The sequence below is a fragment of the Bubalus bubalis genome, chromosome 24, assembly GCF_019923935.1.
Source record: "Bubalus bubalis isolate 160015118507 breed Murrah chromosome 24, NDDB_SH_1, whole genome shotgun sequence".
Lineage (NCBI taxonomy): Eukaryota > Metazoa > Chordata > Mammalia > Artiodactyla > Bovidae > Bubalus > Bubalus bubalis.
The window spans coordinates 3,857,476-3,880,024 of record NC_059180.1 but is presented as its reverse complement, the minus strand read 5'-3'; the positions used below and the strand labels follow the sequence as shown (position 1 = coordinate 3,880,024).

The 22,549-nt window shown below is 51.5% G+C and overlaps 2 protein-coding genes across 7 annotated transcripts; both read left to right on the top strand.

Moving 5' to 3' along the window:
• Nucleotides 1–537: 537 nt before the first annotated feature.
• On the top strand, nucleotides 538–9,280 carry ZDHHC4 (zinc finger DHHC-type palmitoyltransferase 4). 6 transcript variants are annotated; one of them, XM_006044293.4, is made up of 8 exons: nucleotides 538–692; nucleotides 1,146–1,313; nucleotides 1,911–2,034; nucleotides 2,988–3,061; nucleotides 4,124–4,302; nucleotides 5,954–6,079; nucleotides 7,213–7,430; nucleotides 8,932–9,280. In XM_006044293.4, exons 2-8 carry the CDS (start codon nucleotides 1,255–1,257, stop codon nucleotides 9,220–9,222), a joined length of 1,071 nt encoding a protein of 356 aa, XP_006044355.3. In that variant the 5' UTR covers nucleotides 538–692; nucleotides 1,146–1,254; the 3' UTR covers nucleotides 9,223–9,280. The 6 variants fall into 6 exon arrangements, with proteins under 6 accessions (XP_006044355.3, XP_006044354.3, XP_025130318.3 ...); XM_006044292.4 differs by having other exon boundaries at nucleotides 7,213–7,457; XM_025274533.3 differs by lacking the exon at nucleotides 1,146–1,313 and having other exon boundaries at nucleotides 620–692; nucleotides 7,213–7,457.
• A 1,107-nt stretch (nucleotides 9,281–10,387) lies between these two features.
• Nucleotides 10,388–21,925, top strand: C24H7orf26 (chromosome 24 C7orf26 homolog). The gene is made up of 6 exons (XM_006044291.3): nucleotides 10,388–10,898; nucleotides 11,310–11,531; nucleotides 13,695–13,860; nucleotides 16,581–17,105; nucleotides 17,951–17,990; nucleotides 21,128–21,925. Exons 1-6 carry the CDS (start codon nucleotides 10,707–10,709, stop codon nucleotides 21,327–21,329), a joined length of 1,347 nt encoding a protein of 448 aa, XP_006044353.1. The 5' UTR covers nucleotides 10,388–10,706; the 3' UTR covers nucleotides 21,330–21,925.
• The last annotated feature ends 624 nt before the right edge of the window (nucleotides 21,926–22,549 follow it).

Sequence of the window (22,549 nt, the reverse complement as noted above, 5' to 3'; positions counted from 1 at the left end):
GCGGATTCTGAGGTGTCAGGGCAAAGGAACACCCCACAGGGGCCTTCTCAATGCTATGTTTGGAAGCAGCTTTTCTCTCTCCAGGTTCAACTATCATTAAACAACCTTCCTTCTTATAGTCCGTATTTGGAGTCAAACAATCCTCAACCACCCAGGTGCAGGATGTTCAGAGCTGTTCTGAGACAGCAGGAGCAAAAGCCATTGGAAAGGTTCAGACGAGTCCAAACGGTGCAACTGGCAGAAAGCAAAGCAAACTTTGTTCATCACGAAGACACAGTGTACGAGCGCCAAGGTGTGCCTGTCCTGGGCTGCCAAGGCCCCTGCACGGCTGGGAGCCCGGCCCTGACTGGGCTCTACTCAGGTCAGCGGGTGGCTAGGTTTGCTTCACGACACCGGCGTCCTCACCCACACCGGGCCTGGGACAGTCTTTTGAAGGTTTTTGACAACGGCTCTCCAAAACTGGACCTCCAGTTGTCGGTCTGGAAGTGCCCAAACGGGAAACTAGAGACACCTCAGAGGGAGCAGAACGCCACAGACAGCTCCGCCCCCGCGGCCTTCCGCAAGCACTTCCGCCGGAAGTCGAGCGGGCCAACAATAGCGTCGCATGTTGACGTCACGTGTCCGCCGGAAGTCTGGGGACGCGCCCTGGAGGCGCCGGCCAGGGCAAAGCTGGTTGTTGGCAGATCCCGGCGGTAAGTCAGCCTCAGCTGGGGTATTAGGTACCCGGGCTGGCGCAGAGTCGTACGTCTCCCTGTCTGACCAGTCCTTTCCCGTTGTGTGGGACTGCCCGGCGCCCAGACACCCTCCGTGTTCCCTCCGATCTTTCTAACTCCGCCCCCCCGCCCTGCTTTGGCTCCCGGGGAAATGGCCGGAGCTGCTGGGATCTTCGGACGGAGTGTAGCCTCGGGAATGCCCTTCTGTTGGGTCCCCAGCGTGGGCTCCTTAAGTATAGGGATAAACACCGAGATCCAAGTCTCTTGGGTTATTTCTTCCCGATTAGCTTTTTTGCTCCCTCGAAATCTTAAAATTTCCATTCACCCTGCGGGGGCACAACATCCTCTGACTTTAACATTCTTTCCCACAGTAGAGTCCGCCCCCGACTCCTAGTCTGTTATATCATGTGTGTTGAATTGATGTCTCTGCAGCCAGATCCAGCCTCCTAGGGGAACCATGTCTCCTGTAGCTTTGGGTGCCACTCGTTGCGCCAGGCGCACGCCACTGCGCAAGAGGAGATGCAGTTTGAGTTCTCCGTGAATGTTCGGAGGAGGAACGCCAGAGCTGTCGGCTGAAAGCTATCCAGATAAAAGAAATATGTAGGCTGGGGACCCCGAATCACCTCGTGAGAATTACTGCTCTTTATTTCTTCTGTCTTATCTCGTGTAGAGTTTCCAGTTTGGTTATCTCAGTTGAAAGTTCTGCCCAGAATCATATCTGCCAAGGCCCAGAGTAACCGTTTCCAGTTTCTTAATATAGGCCTGTGTGTTGACTCTGGTCCCTCAGGGTGGTCCCTGATTGTTGGGGTCACTGGCCTGGAGGGTTGCTTCATAAAACGCCATTACTGATCCTGGCCCCTGACCTCCTCTGCTGGACCCTCTTTCCAATAATATTGTTAGCAGATTCTCTTGGGTACATTTTATATTAGTGTGCTATTTGAGGGAAGACCGATGCTTTCTGCATATTCTTCCCCACTGGTTGTGGGATTTGCAGGCAGGAAATGCCACAAGACAGACCACAGTGGTTTGATTAGGAAACTCTTGAAGGATGACCAGGTGAGTAGCCCCACTGAGAGGCAGTTCATGCTTGAAGGCTGAAGAATTCTGTTTGAGGAGCCACTTAGAGAATCAGTGTCTGTGAATATGTGTTAGAATATATCCCTCAGTAGCAGTCACACTCTTTCTGTTCTTTCGTAGCCCCAGGATGGACTTTCTGATTCTCTTCTTGCTCTACCTGGCTGTGGTGCTGCTTGGTTTTGTGATGATCTGCATAGGCTCGAAAACCCATTACTTGCAAGGCCTGATCAGCAGAGGAGCACAGGTAACAGTGATGCTTGGAGACCACTTGAATACCACCAGTCTAAAAGGCTTGACTTCTCAGGGGGCGCTAGTGGTAAAGAACCTGCCTGCCAGTGCAGGAGACAAAAGAGATGCGGGTTCAACCCCTGGGTCAGGAAGATCCCTTGGAGGAGGGCATGGCAACCCACTCCAGCGTTCTTGCCTGGGAAATCCCATGGACAGAGGAGCCTGATGGGCTACAGTTCACGTGGTCACAAAGAGTTGAACACGACTGAGCACACACACACTCACACACACACACACACACACACACGAAAGGGTTGCTAGTTTTCCATCAGAACGAAAAGGTGATGCCATTTTTATTTGTTCGTTCACTTGTTCTTTTACTTACGGCAGTTGTGGTATATTCCAAAGCTATCATTCTCAAGACTGGCTGTTTCCCTGGATTTGATGCCTGTAATTGGGCATGGATGTGAGAAGTGTATGCCTGGAGGGCCCTGATGGGTGAAACTGGGGCTTGTGTGAACAGAAAGCTGAACATCAGGCTACCCACACTCCAGGGATCAGAGTGAGCAGAATTGGGGTGAAGTGCCTTGGGAGGGAGTTGGCTGGGAGGGACCCGGGCTAATGCCCAGTGTACTCTGGGACTTCGGATTGAATGCAGGGCAAGGAAAGGTTTTGTTAGCAGTTCACATTAGCATCACCTGATCCAGCCCCTCTGCTCACCTCCCTTTGCCTGAAGACCTCCAGTTGGTGCCTTGTGTGAGGTCAGGGTAGAAACGGAGGAGTGGGCATCAAAGGAAGGCCTGCTGCAGGAAGCCCTCCTCTGTTCTCACTTAGATCAGTTCTCTGCCCATAAGCAGAAACACGCCTTAATATTACCAGTATCGCCAGGTGAAAGTGAAGCATCTAATTTGTTTAGGAGTTGGGGGTAGGTAACGAGAAATGAAACTGAAACTTTCTTTTTTGTTTTAGATATTTTCATATATAATTCCCGAATGTCTTCAGAGAGCCATGCTAAGAGTGCTTCATTACCTCTTCCATACAAGGTATTTCTATTTCAGAGTTTTAAGTATTAGTAGTATCTTCTATTCTGTTTAGCTTGTTAGCTGTTGCTGTCCTCTGGCTTCAGGAGGTTCCTTGTTTGTTTCCAGCGTGTTAGGGGGCACGATGCTGGAGGGATCAAGAGTCCTGGGTTCAGACCCTCTACTCATGGATAATCTGCCTTATATCTTTGGGGTTTCAACATACCTAATTTTAAATAGAAATATTTAAAGAATGAGAAAATATTGACACGGATTTCTATAAAAAGAAATGTATCTAATACTGAGACCTCAATTCCTAACAAAGACGATGATGATAATTGATAAGATTTATTGAATACTTACTGTGTGGTAGGCAGTAGGTGAAAGGTTTCACATGATTACTCTTATCTCAAGCCCAAAAGAAGTGGTGTCCCTTGGTTCACTTTCCATAGCATCAGTTCAGTTCAGTTGCTCAGTTGTGCCTGACTCTGCGACCCCATGGACTGCAGCACGCCAGGCGTCCCCGTCTGTCACCAACTCCCGGAGCTTGCTCAAACTCATGTGCATCGAGTCGGTGATGCCATCCAACCATCTCATCCTCTGTCGTCCCCTTCTCCTCCTGCCTTCAATCTTTCCCAACATCAGGGTCTTTTCCAATGAGTCAGTTCTTTGCATGAGGTGGCCAAAGTATTGAAGTTTCAGCTTCAGCATCAGTCCTTCCAATGAATATTCAGGACTGATTTCCTTTAGGATGGACTGGTTGGATCAGGATGGACTGGTTGGATCTCCTTGCAGTCCAAGGGACTCTCAAGAGTCTTCTCCAACACCACAGTTCAAAAGCATCAATTCTTGAGCACTCAGCTTTCTTTATAGTCCAATTCTCACACCCATACATGACTACTGGAAAAACCATAGCTTTGACTAGACGGACGTTTGTTGGCAAGGTAACGTCTCTGCTTTTTAATACGCTGTCTAGGTTGGTCATAGCTTTTCTTCTAAGCAGTAAGCATCTTTTAATTCCATAGCATGCTACAAGTTTTTCACAGAGAAGCCCCTGTGAACAAGTCATCTACCTATTTCTTTCAGAAACTACACCTTTGTTATCCTGCATCTCATCTTGCAAGGGATGGTTTATACCGAATATACCTGGGAAATTTTCGGCCTCTGTCAACAGCTGGAGTTCTCTTTGTATTACCTTTTTCTGCCTTATCTGCTGCTGATTGTAAACCTGGTTTTTTTCACCCTAAGTTGTGTAACCAACCCTGGTAAGTTGAGGCTCTTAGTATAGAAACTGCTGACAGCTCTCGTTGACAGTATTACAAACAAGTAGTGATCCCTCTCAGGGCTTTGCAGAAGATTTGCTATGTAAGGTGTGCATGAACTTTCAGGTTTGTTTGTTTTGAATTTTATTTATTTATTTATGGCAATGCGGAGTCTTTGGTGCTACACGGGCTCTTCTCTCGTTGTGACGAGTGAGGACTCCTCTTCATCCTGGTGCTTCTCTTGTTGCTGAGCACAGGTTCTAGGGCCCGTGGGCGTCAGTGGTTGCGGTTCCCGGGCTCTAGAGCACAGGCTCAATAGTTGTGGTGCACGGGCTTCATTGCCTTTGAGGCATGTGGGATCTTCCCGGACCAGGGATCGAACCCGTGTCTCCTGCACTGGCAGGCATATTCTTTACTGAGTTGCCAGGGAAGCCTGATCTTTCGGTTTGGAGTGTTTTCTAATTTTATTTTTGTCCTTCTTCATGCACACAGGTGTGCTTTCTTTTTTTTTTTAACTTTATTTTTTGCTTCTTTGCCTCACAGATTATTTAAAACTATTTAAAAATTGCCATACACTTTTATTTTTTGGTACTTTCACTTAATTGTATTATGTACAGAGCTTTCAGTCTGTATGATACATTTTCTTTTAAAATGGTTAGTGATATTTGCATTATGCCCAGGTATGTAGTCAGTTTCTATAAATAATCCGTGTTTTCTTAAAGAGTATATATTGTCTAGTTCTTAGATACAGGCAACTGTATAAGTCCATTAGATGAAGATGTTAATTATGTTGAGATCTTTTATATTCATACTAAGTTTTTTTGATTGATTACTCAGAGAGTATGTGATCTCATTCTAATGGTAGGTTTGACAGATTTTTTTCTTCACATATTTTGAAGCTGTTAAATATTTATGTGTGTATGATAGTTATATATACTCAGAAGTATTTAAGTTTAGAATTAGTATTATCTCTGGATTCTTTTTTCTAAATATAATGAGCCTCTCTGTTAGAGGCACTGTTCTCAAGGCTCCTCTGTCTGATATTATTACACTGTTTTTTGCTGGATACTTGCTGGGTATTTTTTTTATTTTAACTTCTATTTTTGAAAGACTAAAGGTGTACTAACTAATGAATAGATAAAATGAGATATACCTCTTCAGTGGAATGTTACTCACCCATAAGAAGGAATAAGTACTTATACATGCTGTAACATGGAAAAACCTTGAAAACATTATGCTCAGTGAAAGAAGCCAGGTAAAAAAAGACCACATATTGTATGATTCCGTTTATAGGAAGTGTTCAAAAAAGGCAAATCCATAGAGACAGAAAGTAGATTGGTGGTTGCCAGGGGCTGTGGGACTAGAGAGAAGTGAAGAGTGACTGTTAAAGGGTTTCTTGTTGGTGTGATGCAAACGTTCTAAAGCTGCTTGTGATGGTTGTGCAAGTCTGTGAGTGTGAAAACCATCGAATGGCACACTATAAACAAGCCACTTGGTTTTATGAACTGTATCTCAATAAAGCTGTTAATTTAAAAAATAAATTATTTGGAATACTAAACATAGCAATGTTGGTTGTATTTTTCCAGGACAGATTGCTTGAACACCCAGTCGACTGTGTAGCTCAAAACTGACAACCTGTGCTTCCTTTTTTCAGGCACCATAACAAAAGCAAATGAATTACTGTTCCTTCAAGTTTATGAATTCGATGAAGTGATGTTCCCAAAGAACGTGAGATGCCCTACTTGTGATTTAAGGAAACCAGCGCGGTCTAAACACTGCAGTAAGTCTGGCCTTGGCCCCTCCAGCTCCGCCCTCGCCCAGCAGACAAGAGGGTTCTGTCCGTCAGAGAATGTTACATACATCTAGAAGCGGCCACTGCCGGTAGGGACCTGATCATGGTTTCTTTAACATACCTGGGGGTGAAGCCTTGTGTTCTCATGAGAAGCCTTCAGCTCTGAGTCCGACAGCCTGTCCTTGTTGGCTGGGCTTGCTGCCCAAGACATGCTTCTGTGGGATGTTGCGTTTGCTGACTTGAGTCCTGGCAGAGCCTACACTCTTAGGGCATGCCCGAGATACTGGATCACTGCTGTCCAACAGAAGTGTCCTGTGAGCCGCGTAGGGGATTTTAAATTTTCCAGTAGCCGCATTGCAAAAGTAAACAAGAAATAGACAAAATTAATATTATATGTTTCATTTAACCTAACATACCTAAAACACCATCTTAACGTGTAATCAATATAAAAAATAAAAATATCGCTCATGGATTGTTTATGTTCCCTTTTCATACTAATTCCTTGGAATTCATTGTGTTTTTTACATCACTGGTACATCTCAGTAAACATCAATTTTTTATTGGGCATTCTTGATGTGTATTTAGAGTTCTTAAAATTTATAGTTGGAAGAACTGATTCATATACCCAAGCTCTTCTAGACATTGGTAATAGTTTTTCAGTGACTGAGTCGGTACCAAAACGTCCTTTTCCTTTAATATCCACATCTACATTGACGTGATGGTTCATCTTTATCCAAAAAACTGATGTGACTTTTAAGCGGAAGCATCAGTTTTAAAATTATATCTAAATAAAGTGAGTTCACTAAGTACTGTGTCACCTCAGTGTTAACTCACATTGAACTCAAAGGAGCATTGCATAAATTAGAAAACAAGTGGGACTTTATCACTGTCAACAAAGTGTTCCTTCAGGTGGTTCTTGTAGCCGTGTTTCAAGGCCTCGGTCCCCACACGTGGCTACTGCATTGGCCCCTGTATTTACACCGCGGTTCTGAAAACGTGGCGGCAGCTGCCGTTTCCCCCAGCCTTCAGTGCTCGTGTCCGTGTGTTGCGTTCTCGGGAGGTGTGCCTGCTGTTGTTACCAAGGATCGACGCGGGGTTGTGGCTCCCCTGTTGCTGTGCAGGTGTGTGTAACCGGTGTGTGCACCGGTTTGACCATCACTGTGTGTGGGTGAACAACTGCATCGGGGCCTGGAACACCCGGTACTTCCTCTCCTACCTCTTGACGCTGACGGCCTCGGCTGCCACCATGGCCGTGGTGAGCACCGTGTTCCTGGTCCGGCTGGTGGTGATGTCAGACGTGTACCTGCAGACCTACGTCGATGACCTCGGCCACTTGCAGGTTGTCGACACTGTCTTTCTTGTTCAGGTAACTGCATTGCGGGCTGTTTGCAGAACAGCCACTGCAATCAAGGTGGTTTCTGTCCATCACTGCAGACGCTTGGTGGTACCCCTGATCCCCACAGCCTCTTCCCCACATCCCTAATGCCCGGCTCCCACCCACCTGTCCTGTCTATCATTACGTTATTTCGTGATTGTTACCTCCATGGAACCCTACAGTAGCAGTTTGGGGTTGGTTTTTTCCACTCACCACAGTTTCTTTGAGATCCATCCAGGTGTTTCCCTGTATCAGTAGTTCATTCCTTCTTACTGTCACACCATAGAATATGGTGTGGATGGGTCAGTCTGTTTAATCAGTTACCCTTTGAGGGACATTTGGATAATTTCCAGTTTTGGACTGTTACTGATGAGGCTGCTATGAACTTCCATTTATAAGCTGCTATGTGAAAATAGGTATTCAGTGTGATTGTGGATTGTATGATAAGTCCATTTTAGGGTGTTTTTATGTGTGTGTATTATGCCCTCTATTTATCTGTTTGATACTAGGATAACACATTATAACTATATGAGGTGACTGATGTGTTAACTAACATTACTGTGATCATTTCACCGGTATAATATAGATAATCATTATGTTGTATATTACATGGTTACACCTTAAACTTTCACAATGTTATTTGTCAGTTATATCTCTATAAAGCTGGGAGTGAAAATAAAATTTGAACTGTCTTGGACAAAAATAAAATATAAACTGGAAATTATTCCTCTCCCAACAATTTCACTCTCCAGAGGCAAACACCTTTATAGTTTGTTGTTTATTTCAGGCTTTTTTCCCCCCTGTATCTGTTTTATATAGCCATACACCTTCACAGAGTTAGCTTTATTTTTACACAAACAGGATTCCATGGTGATTTTTGCATTTTGTCTTTCTCATTGGGCAATATATTTCCAGCATCTTTTCCAAATTAATGCACAAACATTGACCTCACTTTAATGGCTCCTTATTGTTCCATAGCATAACCATCCCAGAGTTTTGTTCTACCTCCTGGATGGACATTTAACCTGTTTCTTTTGGGAAGAGGGGCTGATGCTGCAGTGAATACCCTTGTACATGTATTTCTGTGGTCATATTGTTTTCAGAGAGAGACTGATCTCTTCTGTCTGTCTGGACTTTATGTTGATGTATGAACTAAGATCTGCATTTATTTCTGTTTATTTTCTGTATAGCCACCTGGCATAACACCATTTCCCGAGTGTCCTTCCCCTTTTCCTCAATGTACGCACTCCGTTTATCCCATATGAAGTTCTTACACACACCGGGATTTCCTCCTGGGCTGTTTGTCTGTGCCATTTGTGTTTCTGATTGTCCTCAGTGGGTCAGAGATTGGGGAGCTGGGGAGGCAGCTCTGCCATGTGTGTGGACAAGACCCTGGCTGGTGGGGGTGACCCTGACTTAGGTCACAGCCTGGCTGTCTAACATGATGCTTCTTCTTTGTCCCCAGTACCTGTTCCTGACCTTCCCAAGGATCGTCTTCCTGGTGGGCTTTGTCATGGTGCTGAGCTTCCTCTTGGGGGGCTATCTGTGCTTCTGTCTGTACCTGGCCGCCACCAACCAGACTACTAACGAGTGGTACAAAGGCAACCGAGCCTGGTGCCAGCACTGTCCCCACGTGGCCAGGCCCCCAGCAGCGGAGCCCCAGGCCTACCGGAACATCCACTCGCATGGGCTTTGGAGCAACCTTCGGGAGATCTTTCTACCTGCTACTGCATGTTATGAGAGAAAGAAGAAATAGGGATGGGAAGAGTGCTGCTGCCTTTCAAATATAGTATACATTTATTTATACATATGGATATGTTGTAAGCATTGGTTTATTTGTTTTTCTGGTTTCTGCTGTGTTTATGAGTTGGCTTTCAGTGGCTAAGGAGAGGAGGGGAAATTAGTATTTGCTAGGTGTCTAATCCTTGCCAGGTACCCTGCTAATAAACCCTTTTATCCTCTGTTCAGTCTGCTGGCTGAACAGAGCATCTCTGAAGTCCTGGTGCCAAGGGACTCAAAGGTGACTTCTCAGAGGTTCCTCTTGACCTTGGTCTCAGGCTGGGCACCTAGATGGGAGGGGCCTCATGGCTGTGTCCACCGATGTGCAGGAGGGTCCCTGTGAATTTGGAATTGTCCCTGGATGCAGCCTCTTTGATGTCCTTTCCATCTTTCCCAGGGAAAGACCATGGCTTTTTTTTTTTTTTAAGTCCTGACCCACATCCAGCATCCTCACCTTGACCCACCTGCAGGCTAGGATGGGCCTTTTACAGGAAGCACATCCCTGTGGCCTCTTGCCTGCCCTCAACTGGCCTCTTGTGGCCACATTCAAGTCATTTCTGCCCTATTTTTAAAACCCCGAACTAAGCCCCAGTTAATTCATTGCACAAAGATGAACGCAGGGAAAAAGATTCACAGAAAGTGCTGAGGGCTTTTAGATTTTCAGATCTTAGTCTTCAGGAGTAGGATACCGGTTCCCTGTGGCCCTTCCAGGCAGGTGGGGCCACTCCAGAGGGCACTGGGGAATAGGAACTCCAGGGTAGGAGGTATCATTCCGCGTCACTGCAGCCCCGTGAGTTAAGACTAGATTGAATCTTAAAAGGGAATGAATGGCTGAGGCCTGAGCCAGGGCCCTGCACCACCACCCTGTCCTTGGAAAAGCTCGGTGAAATCAGATGCGCAAGCTTTGAACGCCGCGTGGAGAAAGCGAGGGGAGCTCCGGGAGGGTCTCTGGGGCGTGGGTGGGGGTCACCAGGCCCTGGGAGCCTTTGCCGGGGCGTGGGGAGGTGTGGCTCCCCGTCGGCAGGGGCGGGGTCAGGGTGGGCGGAGCCTCCGCTTCCGTTCCTGCGGGCCGGGCCGCCAGGGGGCGCGCTCCCCGAGGGCGGGCCCTCGCCACCGCCCGCGCTTGGCCCCTGCGGGCCGCCGTCGCCGCGCTCCGACTCCGCTGCAGCGCGGCCCCGCGGCGTCTGATTCACAGGGCTGTCGGTGGCGCTGTCGACGCGCAGCTGGGGCGCCCGCCGGCTGCCGGCGGGGTCAGCGATGGCCCCCTGAACGGGCCCGAGCCGGCGGCAGCGGAGGACGGGCGGGTGCCGCGGCGCAGGCCCGGGTCGGCGGACGGAGGCCGGGCCGCGGCCTCTTTGTCTCGGCGGCGGCGGCGGCGGCGGCGGCGGCTGTCGCGTCCGCCGGGGCCCCGGAGCGGAAGTCCGTCGGCGCTCCCGGCGACCCGGCCGTCGCGGCCGCACCATGAGCGACATCCGCCACTCGCTGCTGCGCCGCGACGCGCTGAGCGCCGCCAAGGAGGTGCTGTACCACCTGGACATCTATTTCAGCAGCCAGCTGCAGAGCGCGCCGCTGCCCATCGTGGACAAGGGCCCCGTGGAGCTGCTCGAGGAGTTCGTGTTCCAGGTGCCCAAGGAGCGCGGCGCGCAGCCCAAGGTGCGCCGGGCGGCCGGCAGGCCCCCCGCCCCGATCCGTGAACCCCGGCTCCCTTCTTCCCGATGACAAGCGTCGACCGCACCGCGAGCTCCCTTCGCAGCAGCGGCTCCGTCCTAGCCCTTGGCCTGGTTCTTTCAGCAACGGCCAATTTGCCCGTTTTGCGGGGTGTGTGACCCCTGCGTCTCCAAGGTTTTGTTAAAGGAAGAGACCGTAGGTCACCGTGAATCCCACAGGGTGATGCATAATGACGCAGAGGGACATTTCCCTACATTTAACAATCGAGTTCTACTCCGTGGGACCCGGGCTTTAGGGAGGTGAAAAGTTCCCTGGGGGAAAATAGTGTGTTTTCTTACCGTGTGAATTAATTAATACGCTTCGTTTCTCCCCGCTTCTCCCGGATTTGTTTTACAGAGATTAAATTCACTGCAGGAGCTCCAACTTCTTGAAATCATGTGCAATTATTTCCAGGAGCAAACCAAGGACTCTGTCCGGCAGATTATTTTTTCATCCCTTTTCAGTCCCCAAGGGAACAAAGCGGATGACAGCCGGATGAGCTTGTTGGGAAAACTTGTCTCTATGGCAGTGGCTGTGTGTCGAATCCCAGTGTTGGAGTGTGCAGCGTCCTGGCTCCAGGTACTTCTGCAAGTCTCTGAAGATGTTTCTCTCATAGCTCAGTTGGTAAAGAATTTGCCTGCATGCAGGAGACCCCGGTTCATCCCTGGGTCGGGAAGATCCACTGGAGAAGGGATAGGCTACCCACTCCAGTAGTCTCTGGCTTACCTTGTGGCTCAGCGAGTAAAGAATCCACCCACCACGCAGGAGACGTGGGTTCAATCCCTGGGTTTGGAAGATCCTCTGGAGAAGGGAAAGGCTACCCACTCCAATATTCTGGTCTGGAGAATTCCAGGGACTATACAGTCCATGGGGTTGCAAAGAGTCAGACGTAACTGAGCGACTTTCACTTTCACTTTCACTTTGGTTTCTAGAGAATTTTTTTCCCTATGTTAAAGAATCCACAGAAAACAACAAAATTCTGTACATTAATTATCCTTCAGTTAAAAAAAAAAAAAAAAAAATCCACCTGCCGGTACAGGAGATGCAGGAAACTCACATTTGATCCCTGGGTGGGGAATATCCCCTGGAGAACAAAGTGGCAACCCACTCCAGTATTCTTGTTTTTTATAGTTAGATCGGTAAGCCTATGAGTTGTTCCAGAGTGCCACTTCTAAGTTGATTGCTCTTCTAATGGATGTGGACATAGAAGCCTTCTAGAGTGTTTTTAAATATCTAAGGGGAAATAAGGTAAACCCGCCTGCAGATGCAGGAGACATAAGAGACATGGGTTCGATCCCGGGGTCGGGAAGATCTCCTGAAGGAGGAAATGGCAACCCACTGCAGTATTCTTGCCTGGAGAATCCAATGGACAGAGGAGCCTGGCAGGCTACAGTCCATGGGGCCACAAAGAGTCGGACACAACTGGAGCCAACTCTGCACACTCGTAGTAGATTGTGTGTTAGGTAGTTTTTTGGAAGATCTATTTTGTTTTGCTTTTTTGTTACTCAAAGTTGTTGAAAAATTCCTAATCTATTTAGAGTAATTATTAACTCAAAATTTTTATTAACGTGGTCCTCAACTAAGTTAACAGAATTTACCACATTCAGTTTCTCAAACTTGCTTCATTCCCAAGGACTTGACGACATTTGTGTTTTTAAAAAATTTATCTCAATGTTTTTTCCTATCATCTTATTCATCTTTAACATTGGGCTAGTAAAAATGCATATTGTTCTCTGTAGCTCTCTGTAGCACACAGGTAAATCTTAGTGAAATGTACCTTAATTGTCACTATTCTGATTTTTGGGGCCCCTGAACTCATCTCTCGTGTTGTCTTTAACCTTGAGATAACCTCTATCCCTTGGCAACCTAGCTTAAGTCAAGTTTAACGCCTTGAAATTCATCCTGTGATTTTCCATTTGTCTCTTGTGGTGCTGTTGTACTGGCATTCTAGCAAAGTGAAAGCAGATGTTAACGGGAAAGGGTCTTGTGGCTTGGGTCAGGGTTTGACACCCCGTGGCACGCGCTGCAGCTTCCTCCGAGGAAAGGTGTAGAGATGGCTGGCTTAGCGCCTGAATGAACAGCCTGGCCTGACACCCTGCCGACACCCTGACACCCAGGCCCTGTTTCAGCCCTGGAACTATGGCATCCTGAGCAACTGCTGAATGTGGCTACAGGTTGGCATCTGACCAGGAGGGGAAAAGGACCAGAGGGTGGTGGTGTAGGAACCTGTACTGGGAGAAGATTGTAAGAAAAATTGAGACAGTGCTGCGGTAAGTCACATGACAGTTCACAGACTCCTAAAGCACGTCAAAGTGATACCAACTGTTCATTTTTACCTTTAGAGTCTTACCTGTAGGGTTACAAAAACGGTCATTTCCCCACTTGAAGTCAAGAATGATTTTTCCCAAGTAGACTTCAAAGCAGGGGTCAGCAGGCCTTTCAGGTAAAGGGCAAGACAGTCAGCCTCCTAGGCTTTGTGGGTCCTGTGATCTCTGTCACCCCTCCTCAGCTCTGCCCTTGTGGCACAGGAGCAGGGCTGTGTTTCAGTAAAACAAAAGCAGGTGGCAGGGAGGATTTGGTCTGCAGGCTTTCAGTTGCCAGTCCCTGCTTCTGAGTAAGCCGGTCACATCTTCTTCCCTGCCTGGGAGGGGTCCTGCCGGTTCTGATCTTCACCGTGTGTTCATGGTTGCGTGTGCGTGGGCGCTCCGCACCTCTAGTTAATGGCCTGTGGCTTCCTTCCAGCGGACGCCTGTGGTCTGCTGTGTGCGGTTGGCCCGGGCCCTCGTGGACGACTACTGTTGCCTGGTGCCAGGATCCGTTCAGACGCTGAAGCAGGTGTTCAGCGCCAGCCCTCGCTTCTGCTGCCAGTTCATCACCTCTGTCACCGCACTGTACGACCTGTCATCAGGTAAGCTTGAAACAGGTTGTTGTACTCAAAACGGCTTCAGCTGACTGCCAGTGGTATGTGCACTGACCACCCAGCCAGCAAATGCTTTGTCTTTTTATTTTTCCCTCTGCAACGTGTACCTTATTTCAGGCTAAAAGCTAAAGGCACGGGCTACTTAGATCTCTGGGATTTCCTAATGGGGAACTCTCCTTAGTGAATCCCATCTGGCTGACTCTGAACAGTCCAGGTGGCAAACAGCCCAGCAAGCTAGGGTCTGGTGTCGGGGATGGGTGGCTGGACTTGGCAGCACCCCCACCATGGCAGGGCACCTTTCCTGGCCCTCTCCACAGAGGCAAGAGCGCTCAACAGCTGGGAACAGTGTTCAGGTCCTTTGTCTTCTCATAGGAAAGATTTAGTTCAAGCAAGTTCACAGCATCGCATCGCATCGCAGTTGCCCTTTTTTCAGTTGCTCCAGGGCAACAAGAACAGAAATTGGTTTTAACATTGGATTAATAAATGGATTAATATGTGCAGAAGGAAAAAGTGTTCACAGAATACCACTCGCGTGCTCGAATGGATGTGAGACGTGGTATTTTCCTCTTATGTCAGCTTGCCAGTCTGATATGTCAGTGATGTCTGTTTTCTTTTTTAAACCGCTGCCAAGGTGTGATTGGCATACAAGAAGCTCTCTGTGTTTGTATGTGTGTAATGTGATGAGTTTGGAGTCACGGAAATCACCGGCTGCAGGGCAGTGGCCCAGAGGGCGGGCATGGAGTCCGCCAGCAGCACAGTGGTTGCCATGGCCAGCGCTCCGGTAATGGGAAGGCCTACCTGGGGTGCCTCCACCTCCAAAACCCCAAAATGAAAGGAGCTCACCTAACCAAACAACACCCTCCTGCCCGATGGGTGCAGAGAACTCAGGTCTCCCCGAAGCAAGATTGTGGAGATGGGTTCCTCAGGTACACACACGTGTGTACACAGAGCACATGTGTACAAGTGCTGTGTACAGGCTCTGGAGATGCCTCAGCTGAGATGTGTGCGGGGCTGGGGAGGGGCTAGGTTGCTGGAAAGTGGGTCTGAGACTTGGCATTTCCCAGATGGACACGTCTTGTGAAGTCGAGGGGACAGACTCAGAGTCACCAGTGTTTACCTTGCCAAGTCCAACTCATAGACAGCTGCTGCCTCCTGATACCGTTATTCATAGCAGCAGGGAATGGGCGGTTCATTCGCAAACCAGCAGATAATCTTAGGGGAGAGGCCAGTGGCCCCTGTGAAAGAGCATCTAGGGGGCTGACACCGACGTGGGGCTCACTCCTCCCAGCTCTCCACTCTCAAGCATGGCCCTGGACCACAGCAGCCTGGCAGGGACTCCGTCAGCCTTAGCTTTGTCATGAGCTGAAGGCTGCACAGCCCCGGGGACAGGAGGCCGGGGGTCTGCTGCTGTGTGCACAGACAGCCCAGGGGCAGTGTGCAGCCATCCCAGGATAGGCGGTGTCGCCTCGCAGTTAAAAGCCTCCTGGGGTCAGGTCTGGGCCCACCATGTACTTTTTTTTTTTTTGGCCACGCCATGTGGCATGTGGGATCTTCCCTGACCAGGGATTTAGTCTGGGCCCCCTGCACTGGGAGGGAGGAGTCTTAATCCCTGGACTGCCGGAGAAGTCGCCCCACTGTGTACTTTTAATGAGTCTGGAGGAAATGACTTCACATCTCGGTGTCTCAGCTTCCTTATCCTTTATATAATAGATGAGTTGTTTGAGGGTTGAGTTAATCCATGTGAAGGAGACTGGTGCCTGGCACGTGGTTAACTCAGAATGAGTGTCAGCATTTGTTGTTATAATGTCTCTGTTTTGCTGTGGAATGTCCCAGGTCTCGGGGATCACAGGAGGCCAGGCTTAGCTTAGACAGAGGCTGGCAGCTAACATTAGCAGCGGACAGATCACTGTCTGGACTCTGAGCTGCTCCCCGAAGGCCACCATAACGGTCACCAAACCTATTTGGTGACAGAGGTGATGAACTGGTGGCAGAAGCGAGGGCTGGCACTGAATATCTGCTTCAGCGTCTGAATGGATCCTGGCACCCGACAGCAGGAGTCGTGCCCAAGGTCCCTGGCTGACCGCACACGATAGACCACAGGGGACTCCAGACACGGATGAAAGCGACTCCCCGGGGAGGGAGGAGGTGTGGCAGCGGTTTTAGATATAGATCGTTACTGTTGTTCAGCCACTCAGCCGTGTCCGACTCTCTGCGACCCCATAGGCTGCAGCGCGCCAGGCTTCCCTGTCCATCACCATCTCCCAGAGTCTGCTCAAACTCATGTCCATTGAGTTGGTGATGCCATCCAACCATCTCATCCTCTATTGGCCTCATCTCCTCCTGCCTTCAATCTTTCCCAGCACCAGGGTCTTTTCCAATGGAATAAAAACCCCCTAGTTACAGAGAGTGGATTTTTATTTAAATTGACACATGGGATCTTCAAGGGATAATGGAGTTCTTGGGAATTTTCGGCTTAACACGTTTCTTGAGCCCTGCCGTGGCCAGGCTGGGGGTCCCAGAATGCTGAGTCAGGTGAGAACCAGCCCTCAGGAGGGGTTGTTCCAGGAGAGGAGTCAGAGGCACACCATCTTCAGGAGAGGACAGAGGCACAGGGTATCGGGTGGTGAGTCCTGTGAGCTAGGAAGTCCATCTTCCCATCTCCTCCTGTCCCTGAGGACCCTTCTGAATGAATGCATCTTTGTTTGCAGATGATCTCATCCCCCCGTTGGACCTGCTTGAGATGATCGTCAACTGGATCTTGGAGGACCCCAGGTTGATCCTCATCACCTTCCTGAATACTCCAATTGCCGCCAACCTCCCGATAGGATTTTTAGAGCTCACGCCGCTCACCGGATTGATCCGCTGGTGCGTGAAGGCCCCCCTGGCTCACAAAAGGAAGAAGAAGACCCCCTTAGCCAATGGCCACGTCGCCGCCAAAGTCCCGAAGGACTCGGGCGGGGCGGAGCGGGACTCTCACCTCCTATACTCCAAGCTGCACCTCAGCGTGCTGCAGGTGCTCCTGATGCTGCAGGCCCACCTGACCGAGAAGAACCTGTACGGCCGCCTGGGGCTCGTCCTCTTTGACCACATGGTCCCGCTGGTGGAGGAGGTGAACAGGTTGGCCGATGAACTGAACCCCCTCAACGCCTCCCAGGAGATCGAGCTCGCCCTGGACCGGCTTGCACAGGCTCTGCAGGTGGCCATGGCCTCCGGGGCCCTGCTGTGCACGAGAGGTGGGTGATGGCCTGGCCAGGCCCCCCTGGTTTGGGGGGTGCTACCCCCTCTGGGGAGGGAAATAGGGGCTTCCCCCCCCCCAAAAAAAACCTAAAAAAAGAATTGAAAAAAAAAAAAAACAACCAGAAAATAGGGTCTCCTGGACAAAGACTTCTTTCCTCTGGTTTTAAATCGTCTTGCTTTTTGGTGACTGAAGGGAGGAGGGCAGAAGTCCCGGGACGCCTCCAGGTAGAACCCCACAGCGAGACATCCAGGTGTCTCCTGGCTGTTTTGCCCAGACCCGGGACTCCTCCAGAGCATGGATAATAACAGCTTCATGTCCTTCCTCCAAGGGAATCTTTTTTTCGTGCAGTTCTTTTCTATTGTGGCATAATTTATATACAGTGGAATGCATGATCAAGTGCAGGAAACATTCCCATCACCTGTTTAGAGGGTTCCTCAGTTCTCCTATGTTCAGTGCTGGAACTCGCCCGGGAGCATGACCTGGTGTTGATGCCACGCCCGCCTTTGCTCTTCGAGCGCCGGCTCCCAGCCCTTGACGGCAGCCCCACGGGTGACCCGTGTGCTTCATATCTCCCTCTTAGCCTTGATCCGCTGTCTCTGGGCCCTTCCCCAGCCATCTGATGGGTTCTCAGCAGAGCCGCCCCCTTTCCTAAGTGATGTCTTCTCTTGGGGGCCTGGCGTGTTAAAGCAAATAGGGAGGAAAAACGAGAACCCAGTTTCCGAGCAGTGGTAGATGAGAGTGAGGCACTGTGACTATCCTGCCGGCGGCCTTGAACATCCGGGAGCTTCTCCCCTTGTCGTCTCCCGGCTGTTCCTTAATTCTCTGTCCCTTTAATTTCAGACGACCTGAGAACCCTGTGCTCCAGGCTGCCTCATAATAAGTAAGTGCCCTCCCCAGACTTCCGGCTGGGCTGGCGTGGGGGTAGAGGCAGGGGTGGGGGGTGCGCAGGGCAGGGCGGACCCCTTGTCCTGGCTTCCTTGGGTAGAGCTGGTCTGCAGGGTCTAGGGCTTCTGTGTGTAAGGGACCCCCCCAGGACCTGCCGATCAGTTGGGGGAGGGGGTAGATGTGATAGCGTAACGCACAGGAGAGGAAGCCCCAGCAGAGCGCCCATCGGGAGGGTGAGAAAAGCGGCCGTCTTGCTGGACGTCAGTGAAGAAGCTGGAGTGAGCTGGAGTGTCCGTTGATGTTGTTGTTATTTAGTTGCTCAGTCGTGTCTGACTCTCTGCGACCCCATGGACTGTAGCCCGCCAGGCTCCTCTGTCCATCGAACTCTCCAGGCAAGAACACTGGAGTGGGCAGCCATTTCCTTCTCCAGGGGATCTTCCCAGCCCAGGGCTGGAACCTGCATGTCCTGCTAGTCTCCTGCCGCGCAGGCAGATGCTTTACCATTTGAGCCACCAGGGAAGCCCCTGAGTGTCCATTGCTGATGAAGTCATTGTGGGTGTGTGTCGTGGTGCTCTTGTGTCACCATTGGTGACATTATGGTGGCACAGCCCTTAGGGGGGCAGGACAGGGACATGCCCTGGGCCACAGCGTGTGGGTTAGGCCAGCACCCTGACATTGGGTGCCACAGACCAGGTTCCGAGTGCGGTTCTGCCTGTGGTTTGTAGCGGCGCTGGGCCGCCTTGTCACCTCAGTTTCCCCCTCCGCTGATTTATGTGCCTCCAGGGTCACAGTCAGGTTTAAACGAGGTGGCGTTTGCAGAGTTCCTTGTCCACGGTGCCCGGCAGTCTCCCCCTCAGTGGTCGTGGTTCTTGTCCTAATTTGGGGGAAAGCCGTGGTAAAAGTGGTGAGGAGCAGGAACCGTGTGGTCGCACAGCTGCTGGTAAGAATTCCAGCCTTGCCACTTCCTGTCTGTATGACCTCAGGCACGTTCTCGCTCCCTCCGTTTTCTCTGTAAAATCAAGAAAACCATGGCACCTGCCTCGGGCCCCCCCTGCCTCCCGTGCCCTGCTCCCGATCATGGGATTTTTGTGACGATTAATTGAGTAAAAACACAGGAAGCTTGTAGCACAGCTCTTGATAGGCAGGAAGCACCTCAGAAGCATTCGCTGCTGTCCTGTCTCCCGTCACCTTGTAACTCAGGGGTTTCTCAGAATCAGGTTAATTTCATTGAATCTAAGAAGCAAAGAACTGTGTGTACAAAGCTGTTTCATGCAAAGGCAGTATCACTAGTAGCAAAGAAGCTGGAAGCAACCTGGCCCTCCCATCCACAGGGACACTTAGGAAATTGGTAATGTTACATCAGAAGCATGGAGCACTGATCAGTTCGGTTGCTCAGTCGTGTCTGGCTCTTTGTGTCCCCATGGACTGCAGCACCCGTTCCCGTGTCCATCACCAACTCCCGGAACTTGCTCGAACTAATGCCCGTCAAGGCAATGATGCCATCCAACATCTCATCCTCTGTCGTGCCCTTCTCCTTCTGCCTTCAATCTTTCCCAGCATCAGGATCTCTTCCAATGAGTCAGTTCTTCGCATGAGGTGGCCAGAGATTGTGTGTCTTCGCTAAAAACAGTAAATGTATATGTGAACGCAGCGAGCAGGTGGGCGGGTTTACAGGAATGAGAACGGCCAAGTTAGTTGGATGATTAATCTTCTTTCCGAGGGTTTTTCAATATGGAGGAATGTTCCTTCCCCTTGGTTGTTAACACAGATGGTGAGGCTCCAGGGCCATCATTGGCAGGCAGTGAGGACAGAGGTGAGTGTGCCCGGCGGCTGGGCATACTCACAGTGTGTGCGCCCAGCCGCCCAGGGCCCCACCCCCCAGCCCCGCTGGGGCCCAGGAGGGCAGGCAGGTGTGACCGCTGAGCGCAGGCTGAACTTGAGGCCAAAGGATGGGCCAGAGGCTATTCCCCAGGCTGCTGGCAAGAGGGGCCGGGGGGCTCCGGGCGGATGTCTGGGGGGTGAAACAGAGAGGATGAAATGCAGTGGTTCCTAGGGGAATGAAGTGGTCCCACTGGAGATACTCCAGCAGTGAAGCAGGGCCGTGTGAGGGGACGGCGCGGCCCTGGGCGACAGGGAAGCTGGGGGGCATGGAGGGGGCCTGGCAGGCGGGATTCCCTGGCTGTGTGAGACAGTGGAGACCCTGGGGTGAGGCTGGGAGAGCAGAGGTCAGGGGAGCGGGGCTGGGGAGGAAGCCCTGAAGGAGGGGATTGGTGTTTAGGCTGAGTCCTTGCGGCCGAGCTAGAGGTGGTAAGGAGGTTAAGACGCCCTGCTGATTGTGCTGGGAGGGGAGGGCGGGTCAGATAGGACAAGAGAAAAGAGAGGAGACTCTCCCAGGGGGTCCAGAAGGGGCCAGCAGTGGAGGTGACATTGAATTCAGGAGGGAGGAGGACTTCTTGGGAGGCAGAGGCTGTGGACGTCCTGAACTGCAGAGAGGAGGGTGCAGACCCGGGAGGAAGGGAGTTCAGGAGGGGAGGAATAAGGCTCCCGGGGGTGGGAGTGGGACGGGAGGGGGCCCTGAGAGTGGTTGAGGACTGGGTCCAGGCCTGGGCCACCTCTGAGGACACTGGATGTGAGGGTCACGTCCAAGGCCAGCTGCCTTGTGGCTGTGCTTGGCGTTCAGCTGGGACTCAGCCATTCGGAATGCCTCGGAGAAGCGTGGCCCTCCGTCACAATGACCCCCCTGGGTATGGATGGCTGAGGCTGAAACAGACAGACAGTGATCCGCGGTCGTCCCTGAACCACAGACGCCGAGGCTGTGTCCGAAATGCCCGTGGACCGCAGGGCCCCTGCTTCCCGGCGCTGTGGGCAGGGTCCTGTGGACCGCAGGGCCCCTGCTTCCCAGCACTGTGGACAGGGTCCTGGCGTTTCCCGCCGTGGCCTTTCCCTCTCCAGGCCCCCCCAGTCCACATCCCACCGCCTCCAGGTCACCCCCTCCGTCCCCCTGGGCACACAGCCTTCCTCACCCAGAGGCCTGGTGCCGTCAGCCGCCCGCTGCCTCCCTGCAGTGGCCCTGGGCAGGCGGGCGGCGTGGTTGGAGCCAGCGCACCCTAACCCCTCTCCTTGTTTCCGCAGCCTGCTCCAGCTGGTGATCTCGGGACCCGTGCAGCAATCGCCCCACACGGCGCTCCCCCCTGGGTTCTACCCCCACATCCACACGCCCCCACTGGGCTACGGGGCCGTGCCAGCCCACCCAGCTGCCCACCCTGCCCTGCCCACGCACCCTGGGCACACCTTCATCTCAGGCATGACCTTCCCGTTCAGGCCCATCCACTAGCCTGGCTCTGTGAACTGCTGAGTTGGCACCGTGCCTTCCGTGCCTGGTTTGGAGGAAGCCTTCCCGGCAGAGGGCGGTGAGCGGAGAGGAGGCCATGGGGGCGGCCAGGTGACCCCTCCTCACCACAGGACCTAGTTGGTGCCAAAGTTCGGTGACATCAGCATCTTTGCGCTTCCTCTCTGTCAACATCTGTAAAAGTCCAGATGCGACCAATGAAAGGAAAATCATCCAGCCCTCTGCGGAGCCACGCGGGCACCTTTAGAAGCTGCCAGGGCTGTGAGCCTGTGGTCCGGCGTGTCGTTCAGACACACACCCTGAAGCTGTGCCAAGGGGCGTGGATGGGGGCCAGCGTCGCCGAGTCCGCCTGCCTGGCTTTCCTCCCCGGGGGTGGGCTGCGTCCCACCGGGACACAGGCCACGCCCACAGCTCAGGGAGCAAGGCTGAACCACTGGCATCGCGAGCTTGCACCCAGCACTTGGTACAGGTCAGGGAATCCTGTGAGCGTGGCCCCCAGCACTGAGGAGAGGAACTTCTCTGTTTTATTGGGTTCCCTAAAGTTTCTTTTCATATGTTCAAATAAATTTTTTCTAAATGTCTCATAGACCATTATGGAATGTGTTTGAAAACTCACTGGCCGGGCCCCCGGAAGTGTCCTCCCCAGTCTGCTGAGGTTCCTGGTCAGAAGACTGGATATGATTCTAGCCGCTCCTGTTGCCAGAAGCGCCGCAGATTCTTCCCACCCTGTGCAGAGTGCCGGAGTCTGTCTGCTTCAGTCACAAGTCCTTTCTGCCCTCAGGGACAGAACTCAGACCTCACTTACTGGTTTGGGGAGGAGGGATAGCAACTCAGTAACCCTATTGCTGGGCTCCCCTAGGCTGAAGGTGAGGCTCGAGAGGCTGTTACAGTGAAGAGTGAGTGCTGAGGACTAAGATCAGCTCGTAGGGATGAAATTCAGCCTTGTGGCGGTTTACCCTGCTGCTTCTGGCTGCAGACCAGACCCTGGAAGGCCAGATGAGACCAGGTTGTGTGTGTGAGACGTCTGGAGTTTGAGACGCCCCTCAGGGTAACACAGCTGCACTGCAGGGCTGGCCTTGGCCGCAAGTCCATGATGTGGGTGACCATGATCACAAGTGCTGTCTCAGGGACGTGAGCTCTAGGCCCTCGTGGGCCCCAGAAGTGCTCAGCCAGGCTCCCACCACCCCAGCCATGTGTAGGAGCTG